Raw genomic sequence first — 13,354 nt, forward strand, 5'->3', positions numbered from 1 at the left:
AAATCATAGTGAATGTGTTTACCTACGTCAGACTGTTAAAGAGTTGTGCTGGTTACAAAGGTGTGAAGCGAGGGAAAGCAAACTCAAGGGGAGCTGAACAAGAATAATAGAGACAAAAAAGAAAAGTATTTCATTTGAAAAGTATAAGGGAGAGGAGCATGCAAAATGGCCTTGAGTGACCTTAAGTGAACCAAGTCTGCAAAAATACTTTGTGTCCACAAAGTGAGCTTGTTTACTTGTCTCAATTTAAGAAACACTCATTGAGTTGATTTCTAATGGAAAATGTCATTAAAGAAAGACACAACACGGTGTAAGTGCCTGCAAGATACAGTGCTGATACCTTTATTGGTTTGGAGGAAAGGACAAGTGATAATCAAATCAAAGCATATCATTGTCTGGATTAAACATACAAAAGACACAGCATCTTTTCAGAGGCTTAACTTAATGCAGACTTAATCCGGGGAAAATATCCAAGCTGTGATATTCAGCAGAATCAAAAAGAGGGAGGAAAACAACAAAGCAGCGAGGAAAGGAGCTTTTGTGGAGGGAGCTGTGCTACAGGTTTCTCTCGAGCCAAAGCAAGAGTGCGGAGGTTGCAGGAAAGTTAGGACGCAGGCATCGATTGCATCAAACGGGTGTCAGAGGCAGGCAGTTAGCTGGGCAGCTTCACGGCGACATATTTTACCTTTTTCTCTTTGAGAGGCAATAGAGCCCCTGATCTTAGCTCTCTGATTTGTGGTTCAATTCGAGTGGCGGGCTCTACCAAATTTTTCAGCCCTACATCCTTAACTGTGCACTTCTGGAATACCTGAGGAGTGGAGACAAGCGCGGGGGGGCCAAAGGGGGGGGACAAAGACTTTGAGGAGGGAAGGAGTTGGAGGACAACATATTTGTCCAAGCTCACATTAAACAAATGGGGTAAAGCGCCCAAGTGATGACTCCTTTGTCATCTGTCCGCGCCCATATTTTTTGCCTCTTCTGAGAAAAGTCAATCACCACAGGAGGAAATGAGAGTTGACCCACTCCCACACAGCAGAAACCAATGAAAAACCAGCACACTGATTGTGTGTGTGTCTGTGTGTGTCTGTGTGTGTGTGTCTGTGTGTCTAACCTGGAGCTCTGCCATGATCTTGTCGCCTTCATCCTCTTCTTCTCTGGTGACCGAGGCAGTGACAGGCGGAGGAGTGGCGGGCTTCGCCTTGACCTCCGGTGTGACCTTCGTGGTCTTGGGCTGAGGGGAGGGAGGCTGGGGCTCCTCTTCACCCTCCTGTGAAGATTCAAGCAATGAAATTCATTTCAATCATGCTTTTCCAAATTAAATCACAGGTTACAGACAAAAGTTGAGCGTCGACTCCGCTCCTTCCACACTGACCTGAGCCGAGACGGAGTCCTTCCTGCTGGTAAACACCACCTCACCGGACCGCGTTGTGGTCATGCCTGAGCTGGGGTAGGTTTTCCTCGGAGGAGGCGGAGGTGGTGGGGACTTTCTGGCCTTATCTGACCCCTGCCTGACCAAACTGTCAGAGGCTGCTGGCTTGTTGGCAGTTTTGGGGGGTTTGTCCGCTGCTGGCTTGGCAGGTTTCTCCATCACAGGCTTCGGGAGTTTCTCTGGAACTTTCTTGGCTTGTTTCTCGGAGGGTGACTGGGGCTCCACTGCAAGGCAGGTCAATTAACTGTTAGAGCGATGAAAGAAAACAGTCGAAGTGCACTGTAGTTACATTTGTGTTTGAGTAGTACCAGATGGTGTGTCGCCAGGGTTGTGGACTTCCTGTTGTTGTACAACAGTGTCAGGAGGTGGTGCTGCATTTTCCTCCACCTCTAGGTTTGGAATTCCCTTCATCAAATTAGCTTGGGCCTCCTGGAGATACTTCTCAAACTCTTTTCCGTCATATTGGCCCATGTTTTGTCTCCTCTCTTCCCACTCCTTCTCTGCTGCCTAATAATTCCAGACAGATTTCAACACACACTCAAGTTTGTTATTAATAACATAGCAAAAGCACGACAAAAAGGTTAGGCGGTAGGATGAGATTTTTACAATTACCACAAGAGAAAAGATCGTGATTGAACATACCTCGATGGACATAGCTCTGTTTTTGCTCTTGTCCTGACTGTTCTGGAGCTCCTCTATGACGAGGCCCTGGCTGGCAGTGCCGTTCCCATTATTCACCGAGTTCCCCTGAGTCTTCTTAAGTCGGGTGGGACTCTGTGGATTAGAGGCGGCCCCTTTCGGAGACTCCCGGCCTTGGCTCTTGCTCACGTTGGGACTGGAGACCTGAGTGGGGCTGGGGGTGAGCGGGGGACTCGGCTGAGCTGTTAAGGCCGCGGACTGCTGGGACTGCTGCATGTGGACCGGGGCGCTCTGGACATGATGGATGACCACTGGGGAGGAAGGCATCACCTCGGACCTGATGGTGGAGCTCTGAGGCTCCGGCGGAGCCGAGGCCGAGGCCGAGCCGGGCTGGATGGGCGCTGAGGGAGTCTCTGCATGTGTCTCTCCTCCTGCTGCAGCGGAGCTGCTTTCCAGGGAGGCATTTATGGAAGGATCAACGCCTTTCTGAGAGAGCTCTGTTGCACTTCTGCAGAGAAATACAAACATTTTCATAATTTAAATGTATTCATTAGGAATTAAACAGAAAATTAAGAAACATATTCAGTTTATGTGTAACAGATGTAAAATATAAAGAGATGTCACTACTCGAATGAAAGTATGGGAAAAATGTGGATCAAACATTTAAATTAAGCTGACAAATACAGGATCAATTGCTTCACATCAAAGTAAATAGACCATCTAAATCTACATTGTAATGTTTTAAGATACAACATCGGGTGTATTTTCTTGTACAAGTATTTCAGGAGGAATAGTGAAAATAAAATCCCAGTGAGTTTAAGATTTATGACATATTAAAATGGAAATATGGTCCAGCAGTGTCCACCAAATTAATTCAGTTATCGCTCCAGTGAAGGTGGCGGCAGTAACCATGGCTGGACATGCACTCCTCTGTCCACATAGATCAGCCTCTTTGATGGGATGAAGGCGGACTCGCCAGTGTAATCAAATGGTACAATCTCTCACATCACAGAGCGCAGTGAGGAGCTCCGCAAAGCGCTTTCTGTTTTCATCTTCAGACACTCCAGCACCGCTTCTCCTGATCCCGACTTTATCTCCATGGATATTTTATCGCCTCCTCGTTTTCAACGTACCTTCTCAGACTGCTGAGCGTGTCAGTCAGGCTTTTGACCCTTTTCAGCATGCTGTCCAGTTTATGAGGCTCCTCCTTCAAAAACTTGACGGCCTCCACTTCCACCCTGAGCACAGCCCTCATTCTGGTCTGCAGGGCCGGAAACTCTCCTGAAATCATACACACAAACACCTTTAATCCATTTTCTATTATTTTTTAGTTTCTTTTTTTTTATTTTTATTTTTTTTTAATAAATATAGATACCTACATAATTACTATAGTGGTAAAGTGTGGGAAAGCTATTCTGACTGTTCCAAAAGGTTATGACTAAAAATATAATCGAGACGAGGAAGGCTAAGTTTATCCACATCCGTTAAACCGCACATCAATTATCACAATTTTTCCAGAAATAATGTTGCAAAAACAAATTGATCCATGCAAATAATTTAACAGTCAGTTAGTGATCGGTCAATCCTAACGCTGAGGTCTAGTGTAAACTTCACTTCTGCACACCGATATTTCACCTGTCTGACAGCCGTGACATTCAAACTATGACCCTCCACTCACAAATTGGTAGATTTCCCGGGGGGAAAGTCGTCATCCTACCTTTGAGCCCTGCCAGAGATTCTCCCACCTTCCTCAGAGTTACCGCTCCCTCTTCCACATCCTTGAGGGTGACCGCTCGATGTGTGGCTGCGGAGTCGTTCTGCAGAGCGCCCACGTACTGCTCCAACTCACTGCAGAGACGATGGAAAGGACGAAAAAAATCAAGAGCTGAAAGAGAAAAGTCCTTTTAAAGTCATGAATATAAAGTAAAGCAACTTGAATAGAAGAAATGAGGAGGAATGCTGTGAGACAACTAATTACACCACACAAACACTAGGGGGCAGAACACAATCATTTATCACACAGACAAGTTCAGTTTGGTACCTGACACATTAAAAAAAGACACATGCAACATTCAAAATACTCCCACAAGACCGACAATGAACTTTCTACTCAGCAGTTAGATTCCATACACACACTGGATTGCATTGTCTGGACTGGATCTTATCCCGAAACCACAAATGTTGACATACTGAATGGCGGCTTATTTGTGAAAGAGCACTTCCGAACATAGAAAACATATCACAGCTCTTCAGCGGGTCCAAGTGCTCAAGGAAGCTGGCCGTTCCGAGGGGAAATGTGTGGAAAGATAACATTGTGTGCAGTGTTGGATTGCATGAGGGGAACTCAAATGGTGTTTCATTGTGGCCAGGTACCCTTGAGAAAGAGTCTTTCAGAGAAAGTCCCGGAATGGGAGGCAAGTGAAGACACAGTGTGTTAAATACTCTGCTATGCCAAGACATGGTGGTGGTGGAAATTATTGAAATTCCACAGGAATGCAATAAAAACAAGAAACAATGATTACCCTGTATATTTTTTTTTTTCTCGTGTACATTTTTATGTGACTTGTGTGACAAACCCTGGGTAGATAAAACAGCTGAATAGCTGACTTGAGCTGTGCGTGTAAACGTACTTTGCTGAAATTACAAACTGACGTTCAAGAAAGGCAGTTGCACATTATCAGGCGAAATGCACTGCAGTAGTTTGGGAAGTTCTGGGAAAGCTTTGCATTGCATTATCAATGCTGTCTATTAAAAAAGAAAATTCTATTTCAATTACAGGATGCATTTGTATTCTTGGTTCTTCAAGTAATCCTGTCTTCTTAATTTTTTTCATGGCGCTGGTGTCTTATTTGGAAGTAGTGAGCATTTTTTATTCTAAAATGTGACTAAATGTACTGTTATAGCTCATGATAGATTCACTTCACCCCATGAAAAGAAAGTTTTCACACCACATTCTCCCACTGGACCTAAAGCCAAGCAGCCCTAATTACCCGGCCTTATTTAAGGTGCCAGCAGCCGTGTTTTGCTGACTCACAAATGGCTGGATACCAAGGCTTACGGAGAGCTTAATCCAGCTCCACCGACTACTGCCTATTCATTTCCCAGAATGCATGAACTGCTATCATTGTGTTTATTGCAGCAAATGTTCACCGCTGTCTAGCAAGACAACGCGCTTTGACCTTGCCTGTAAACACCCAAATAAAAAGGATTCAATTACTGCTCCCTGTTGGCAAGACGAGGGGAGTGAATTAAAATAAGAGCAGGGTAGCGAGTAATTATGCCACAGTCGGGCCCATTGTTCTAGTGTGCTGTCTCTAAAAGGCAGGCACTGCCTGCCTGTATAAACCTGCGGGGCTGTAATTTGGAGGGTGTTGGCTTGTCAAAGACTTTAGCACTGAACAGCTCAGGTGAACTGATAAAAAGAAAAAAAAAAAAAAATGAAGCCTTTTGGGGATTTCCTATATAAATGGAAGCACCTTGACATGAACTGCACGGGCGTGAACCAAAATCAGCTCCAAAGCTTGAAGCAAAATAAAATATACAACTTGGAGGAAGCATTCAGCAGTGAGTGTTAATGTGTGTGTGGCTGCCTGTCACTCTGATTTTGCCCATTGTTGGATTGATGAAATGTCCAGTGTGTACCTGACCTTTTCCCATAGTTAGCTGGAATTGGCTGCAGCTCCTTGAGACCCTGAATTGGTTAAAGCAGTGCAGAAGACGGATGGATGAATCTTTTAATCAGTCTTACCCAAGTTGTGTGAGGACACACTCTTCCAGACCCAGGTACTTGTGCCTGTCCTCCTCAACCAAATGTCTCTGCTTCTGCGCAGGGTCCTCCAGACGACGCACAGACTCTGCAAGTTTAATACTGATTTCCTGCTCCGCTCGCTTCAGCTGCACCCGTAATGCCTCCTGGTTCTGGAGCTGAGAGAGGATGTAAACAAGAGGACATTAAAAGACCAAGACCAGCCAGTAAACAAACACAGCTTGAAAAGTATCACAGAGATGTGCGCTCCCTCATGAACCAAGACACCGGTGGATATTAGAACACACAAAGGACTGGATTAATTAAAGGAGTAAGAGGTCTTGCCTGCAGCTGTCTCATCTGATGGAGTTGCATCCTGAGGTCAGAAACATTCTTCCTGAACTGCAGGAGGTTGACTTTCAGAGGAACTGAGCTCTTCTCTGTTGGGGCTGCAGTATTCTTGGGAGCCAAGACCGGAGAACCACCTGGGGGAAAGAGAGAAAGAAAACAATCACTGACTGTAAATACAACCCAGATGAGACGCAGAGCAAGAAATGTCCCCTAAACTTATATTTGTAGTCGTCATAAATTGCAAAATTACATCAGGAATCATTGAGTTCTCGGTAAATGTCGGTTTTTTTCCTCTTAGCTGGAGAACAGAGAGTTCCTCCTTTCCAAGCCTTCCTTCACGCTGTCTGAATTCACTCTGCAAATTACTGGTTATATTTTACATGTCTGCATGTTACCCAGCCATACACGTAACTGTTTTTTTGTTCCTAATGTTCAGCAATGATTTCTTCAAGTCTCTGCGGAATATTTTTTCCTCCATGCACAATATGCGCTGATATATTAGCACTCATATTAGCTGCACTTTTGAAATGCCTGTCAACTGCGATCAGCATTTTAAGTCACTGCTGGAGATGGAAAAGAGGGAGAAACCATGGCAACCGGTGGAGGTAATGTTTGTGGTTTGGGTGAAAGTCCCTAAACAGCAATAACTCAATTCAAACTGCAGTATGGGTTTTGACATTAATGACCCTCAGTTATTTTCAGGACACTTCGACAGTGAATTACGCAGCACACAAGCACACAAAATACAAAATATATTTCATATCAACTACGGAAGCAAGCCTCAATTGCATACATTCACATTTTCACTCATGTTATCACTCTTATTAGATTGGAATTGAAGCAAATCTAAAACAACAGAAATTATTTTATTTTCTGCATGGCCAAATACTACAAGAGAAAAATCTGAAAACACGTTTATTAATTTGATGTTCATCTGTGGTGAATGGAGATTTAAAGCTCTTAAAAACCACGCAATGCATACCTGAAAAAGTAGAGTGCTGCTTCCTTTTGAAAAGGAGAATGGGAGGCAGAGCTTTCAGCTTTGAGGCTTCTCTCGTATGGAAAATTGCTCTCACTTTCAGTTAAGGAGGCTGACAGGCTAAACACTTTCCCGTTCCATGAAACCTACAGTTAAATTCTGCTCAGTTCACACCTGGACCATTATTTTAGTTCAGCTGCCATAGGTTTACAGCTGGAAGCCCTGATTTATTGCACAGGGTTTCTCTCCTTTTCTCACTCCTCATACATTCATGAGTCACCGCTGCATGTCACTGACATTATCTGTTCACTCCTGTCTGCATCTTCCTGCAGGATCTTTGGCAGTGGAACTGGTAGTCAGCGCCTCCTTCCCCTATCAACCCTGTTTGATGTCAACTTGTTTGTTCGTTGCTCTCTGTCTACTGTCACATCCGTTTCTTTTTTTTGCTGACTGCTAACCCCGAGTGGTGTCGCAGAAAGCCACTACCTTTGAGTCGGCGTCTGCAGAGGTGTCTTTAAAAGGTGTTTTCCGCTTCACTGACACCTATGCATGCTCATCTGGGATTGTTGTGTTTGGGAACAAGCTCATGTTTTCTACACCCAGACATCTATTCACGCCGTCTGCTTTGCAGCTACCTGGACCAGAAGTACAGGTTCCAAGTGGACACTTGTTTGGGCTGTAGGGAAACTGTAGCTGTGTAGTGACAATGAGGCTTGAGAGGGATTAGGTAAGAAAAAAACAGAGTGTCAAGACTTCTCATGCTTGATGTATGACCGTCTACTGAGATGAAAGAACGCACTGTAACTTTTCAGATGTTTTGAAGATTCGCTCAAACACGACATGACAAGTAAATCCCTGTGAAAGCTACATGCAAAATATGTCATGAGACATGAGATTAGCCTTAAAGTGGGGGAAACGGTGTTGTGTTTTAGCTCTGCCAGTGCTGAGGAAGCATATCTTTTTATCAAAGCGAGATCTGGCCACAGACCGCTGCAGAGCACAGATTAGATCCCTGAATCATCCTGGCAGGCTTGAGAAGTAATAGCATCTTGTTTTAAGTAGTGCTTTGAGAGGCTTGTGTTTGGCTCTGCTGGATCTCGTCTCTTAACTCATATTAAACGGGATCTACTGGAGAAAGCATTGTAAGGAAATATGAAGCGATGACAAGCAAAGAAGCCCGACTTTGTTTTCCCTCGCAGCAGCGCTGCTCATTGCAGCCTGTTGATTGACACTGATGTGTGTGGGCTTGTCTGCTCAAGACATTAAGGCATTATGGTTCTTGTTTTTTGAAATAAAAAGAAAAAGTCGAGACCTCAAAAATGACCCGTGGTACTAACCTGAGCTGTGTGTGCTGTGAGCTGGAGATGATGTCTTCGGCGGTCTCTCGCTACAGCCGGGGAAAAACCCACCAGAACAGGATTATGACAACAGACAAAAGTCAAGAAGAACTGGGACGCTTCAGATTTACAGGCTTGTATTAGTAGGAACAAACACATTAAAATAAAGTATGATGGAAAAGACAAACCAGTCAGGTTAAAATGATGTTAATGATGTTAACAAGCTTCATCGTAGCAATGAAACATCCAAACTCACTGCATCCACAGACCTTTAGTCTGTTAAGTAAACATTAACACAAACTCTCTACAGAGATCAAAATGCAAAGAGCTGGAATGCAGACACATAAAACCATGCATAGTGGCCATTTATCTTGAACGCATTTAAGTTCAACATCAGATTCAAAGTCAAGTCTATTTCCTCGTCACCAGATAGAATTAAACCTGAGGGTTTGATATGGCCGTTACGCAGGAAACACTTTACGGTTCCTGCGCTAACCGAGTGGCCAGGCTTTTTCATTTCAGTCCCTCACGCTGTCCTTTATCATGATTGCTTACCTTGGAGGCTCCTTGGCGCCACTAGTGTTTGGGCCCTTTAAAAGTGCATGCTGAACAAGACCAGTCAAGCTGGCAATCTGTTGCTCCATAGCCTTCATTCGCTCTCTGCAGAAACATCAGAAAATTCTGCTTTCAGCACTGAGGCCTATTGGACGTCACAGCTGCCAGGAGAGCAAACGTCAGCTCAGAATGAAAATGAGAGCGCTCCTAACAGTGTGATTGATTTCTTTTAAAGACCTGCCTATGAATCTTTGTGCTAATTTTGTTTAATAATTGCATTGAGGTGATTATTCAAAAACTGTTTTGTAATTACACCCTGAACAAATATTGACTCCGGTTAAATAATGGCTGCAGAATTTACAACAGCAGCAACAGGTTGGACTTGGTTTCTCCACGAAAAGACAAAGCTTGACTTCAAATGGAATAAACAAGATGGGTGACTCCAGACAAGAAAACAAGCCCGAAGGATGACACCCGCGGCGCTCAAGTCATATTGCTTCTTTTTTTTTCAGTAATACAAGAGTAAGCCACAAGTGGTGGCTGCCAAGAAGAGAGAGTCAAAGAGCTATTTGAAAATTACACTGCCTTCAGAAAGCCAAAACACCAGAGGCGTGGGCCGGGAACCATACACTCCGAGTGCTCAGGAAGCCTAGAGGCTGAAACAGAGAGCAACTTTTGTTTTAGGATGTGATCATTTGTCTTGAGGGAGGATAAGGGGGCACGCTGAGGACACAGGACGTACTGTGGCTTTCCTTGCTCCACGAAAGACAAAAGGCAGACATAAGGACGATGTGAACACAACAATAGTGAACTTCAGACTACATGAATAAAGTCTATGACAAGTACAAGAGGCACTGACTGGGACTCTGTTCATTTTCAAAGTTAGGTACTGTACTTTCTCACTTAAATTCCCAGTATTCCCAGGGTATTTCAAAGTGGAGGGGTTTCCAGCTTCCCAGGTGGTCCTGGATGATGTGTTTGACCGATTGGGCCTTTTCAAATACTTAGTCAACTTTGTCAATATTTTCCTTGGTTTCTGAAACCCCTGTAGCCTCCTTTTCATTCTGCCCAGCTAAGTGGCAGGCAACCATTTTGTTCTCACTTTTTGTTTATGTGCTCTCAGTCAGAGAAGACAAACCTAACCCAGGTACCTGGAGCTGGACTCTCCGAACCAAAAAGACTCTGTCTGCCTCGGGAGTGTTGAAACAAGTCACAGAGTAACAAGAAAATATACAGCGAGCTAAAAGAGCTAAAAGATGCTATCCTGTTTCATTGGTCGTAGCTCTGTCTGGGTTTACAGCTCCAGAATTTGAACAGAGACTGTGAAAACAGCGGTCAGATAAGCAAACACTGGCTGTACACACAAACCAAACTGCAGGATAATTGTGTGCATTCATCTGGTGTACATACTGTGCACGTATTAAATCTGACGACGGAGAGAGGGGCAGGTTATATTCTTGCCTTCAGCCACGGATGATGAAACAAGAGTCGGAACCAGAGACAGGAAAAACAGCAGCTCGTGGTTAAGGTGAAACTGGGATGCAGCGTTAGTTCATGCTCCCATGCAATCTCTCAGTCCTAGTTTGAACAATTAATTGCCTTTTTCATGTGATATTCAGTCGTCTGAGGTCTTACCGCGTCTGATGGTCACCAGCAGCTGGGATGGGCCCCTGGACGTGACCCTGGAGGTCTGGAACGACCGGTGATCCCATGTTGTTTCTGGGCTTAGTCCCCGCTACTTCCTCTTTCCTGAATGACTGGCGCACAGGCGAGCTTCTCTCCATGGGGACGCCATGAGGTGGCACGCCATGGGGAGGCACGCCATGGGGAGGCACGCCATGGGGAGGCCCGCCATGGAGGTCAATCATCCGTACCTCAGTCATCCTGTGAGGGGACGGGGGAGGAGTTTTGGAGCCCAACGTGGGCAGCTGGCTGTTTCGAGACTTCTGTCGGTACAGTGAAGGGTGATCGATAGTGTCAGTGGGGCTGGGACCACTGTACGAGCTGGTAGAGCGTATGGACGCACGATGAAATCCACCAAGGCCATGATCTGGACCGTCGAGCCCAGGGCCGGGATGTGGTCCGTGAGCCGCAGCCATGCCCATTCGCCCCTCCTGTAGGAGGTAGGGATCAGCATACAACCCTTCGTTTCCCCGTGACAGACTGTGGCTCTTTCCGCCCATGTCTTCGTCTGGCTTGACGTCCCTCCGCTCCAAGATGGCGCTGGGACAGGGCGAGATGGAGCGAGGTGGGGGGTTGGCGCTGGCCAGCCGTTCCCTTGGCATGGTGGCGCTCCCAGGTACGGGCCCCTGCCGCGGCCCAAACGGTATTCTGGAGGGGGAAGGGGGCATGGAGTGCGGACTTGGGGGAAGCACTCCCTGCATGGGGTGGTGCGGCGGCGGACCCATGGGGGGATGTCTGAGAGGGTGCTGGCCATCTCGGACAGCATGTGCCATTTCGTTGTGCATCTAGAAATAAAAACACACAAAAGCAACCATTAAAATGATGCCAGGGTCAAAGACTTGAAACTACTGTTTCTATTAGAACAAGCAGTGCAGTGAACAAGCCTTCGAAAAACATGCCTGAGAAGAGAAAGTCAATAAATCAGACCTTCTATGTGCTTCAGAGTTTTAGCTACTTTTCATATTGTGGATATCTTGTGTTTCTCAAATGACATTAAACCTTGAAAAAAAAGCATCTATCCAAACCAATTTACACTGTTGCTTTTCAAGAAAAACACACTGTCAGCAATCTTTCGACAAGCTGAAAACAGTTACTTGCAAGGCTACAAACACTGAGAACGCAGCATTTCATTTTCAGTCCAGGATATTATACCCATTTTATACTCAGTGACACAAGATTCTTTCTGTGGATAAAACCAGAAAAAATGTTAATCTAGTTTCAAAATGTCCTTCTACTTCAAAGCAGCTCTTAACCTAAGAATATTCATGCGATTGAAGGTCCAGACATTAGTTAAACTACAACAAGATGAGTGTTTTCTGGTTTAATGGCTAACCTGAGCCCCTGTTCCTCAACCAACCCGTAACGATCGTAAAATTCAAATGTGCAATGAGCCAACCCCTTTCAACCTGACTGGTTTTGTGGGGCTGAGCGAGGGGTTCAATCAAAGCTTTGTGCAAGCTTAGAAAATACAGAAAAGACACACTTATGATGACTTTTTCACTCCTAGACTGAGTGACTAGGCTGTGTTTCAAATAAACATATACTTGTAGTGTAATCTTGTGTATAAACAGTGATACAATCCATGGCTATCTGAAGTGCTGGGCATGATAACGCACTGCTGCAAAGTCACATGCAGGGCTGAATCCAGTCTGTCTTCCTGTCCAGCATTCTATTCATGTCAAACAAACAACCTATTGTTGCCTAAAGGTATGATTCATGGACTTCGGGTAAAGTTTTTTGACAGAGCTGTCCATCGCATATTTATCCCAGTAAATAGAACAATAAAAAGGGCATGACCTGTGTGTGTACACGTGCTTGTGTGTGTGCGTAAAGTAGGAAAACAACAAGTGCTCAAAGTGCTCTGTAATAAATGGGTGAGGCTCGGCTCTGGGTAACAAAACAGAGAAACCTGTTGACAGTCAAAGTTCACGCAGCCAACAAATATGGCTTCAACAAGTCCGACCAAACGCCACAACATACAATAGGACACGTGAAAAAAAGCACATAGTCACTGCAAACCATCACTGGACCTTAATGACTTTCACTATTTAGGGTGCCCACACACCTCTAAAGAAAGATTGCCCTTGCGAGAAAAAATTTCTCTGCAGCAGTAAATAAAATGCCGGCCTGTTTTTCCACTCCCAGCTCAGCCGTATAAGAACAACTTGTGCCAAAAGGCATCACTTGTCAATCCCAAACAGATGTTGCACCTTTGGAGCACCCAGTGAAGTATCCTAAAATATCCATCAAACAAACAGATTTTCCCGATGCCACATGCATAACTCACCGCTATGAGGAGAAAAAAAAAACACACAGGGGAGTAAAGGCTTGAAAAATAAACCCACGGGCAACAATACCAGGCGAATGAGTGGCCATGTTGACGACATGTGTGTGAGTTATTTTTCCACAATCTCCCAAACTTGCAACAGTGTGTGTGCCTGGAGTGTGAGGAATTGCCCCGACCTTTTGTTCTGCCACAGATTGAAATTTGTAAAGTGATTCACAAGCTTCAGAAGGAGCGAACAGTTAAGATCAGCTGCAACGTTCATGCATGAGTGTGTGAGCATTTAAAAGACTGCCTGAACAGCTGGACGCACTGCTCGAACACGCCATGTGTGCAGGCTGCTGCTTGTGAT

The 13,354-nt window shown here is 45.0% G+C and overlaps 1 protein-coding gene across 4 annotated transcripts in view; it reads right to left on the bottom strand.

Moving 5' to 3' along the window:
- kiaa1217 (KIAA1217 ortholog) overlaps window positions 1-13,354 on the bottom strand; it is an 83,433-nt gene that overhangs the window by 5,483 nt on the left and 64,596 nt on the right. For all 4 annotated transcript variants that reach the window (XM_030099700.1, XM_030099702.1, XM_030099701.1 and 1 more), the window contains 12 exons: window positions 10,671-11,503; window positions 9,036-9,140; window positions 8,481-8,530; window positions 6,159-6,298; window positions 5,817-5,992; window positions 3,786-3,916; window positions 3,202-3,349; window positions 2,072-2,576; window positions 1,738-1,936; window positions 1,373-1,653; window positions 1,112-1,267; window positions 686-808 (listed from right to left, as the gene is read on the bottom strand). In XM_030099700.1, the coding sequence (XP_029955560.1) occupies window positions 686-808; window positions 1,112-1,267; window positions 1,373-1,653; window positions 1,738-1,936; window positions 2,072-2,576; window positions 3,202-3,349; window positions 3,786-3,916; window positions 5,817-5,992; window positions 6,159-6,298; window positions 8,481-8,530; window positions 9,036-9,140; window positions 10,671-11,503 (2,847 nt within the window). The remainder of the gene's footprint in view (window positions 1-685; window positions 809-1,111; window positions 1,268-1,372; window positions 1,654-1,737; window positions 1,937-2,071; window positions 2,577-3,201; window positions 3,350-3,785; window positions 3,917-5,816; window positions 5,993-6,158; window positions 6,299-8,480; window positions 8,531-9,035; window positions 9,141-10,670; window positions 11,504-13,354) is intronic.

This window comes from Salarias fasciatus, chromosome 9, assembly GCF_902148845.1.
Source record: "Salarias fasciatus chromosome 9, fSalaFa1.1, whole genome shotgun sequence".
Lineage (NCBI taxonomy): Eukaryota > Metazoa > Chordata > Actinopteri > Blenniiformes > Blenniidae > Salarias > Salarias fasciatus.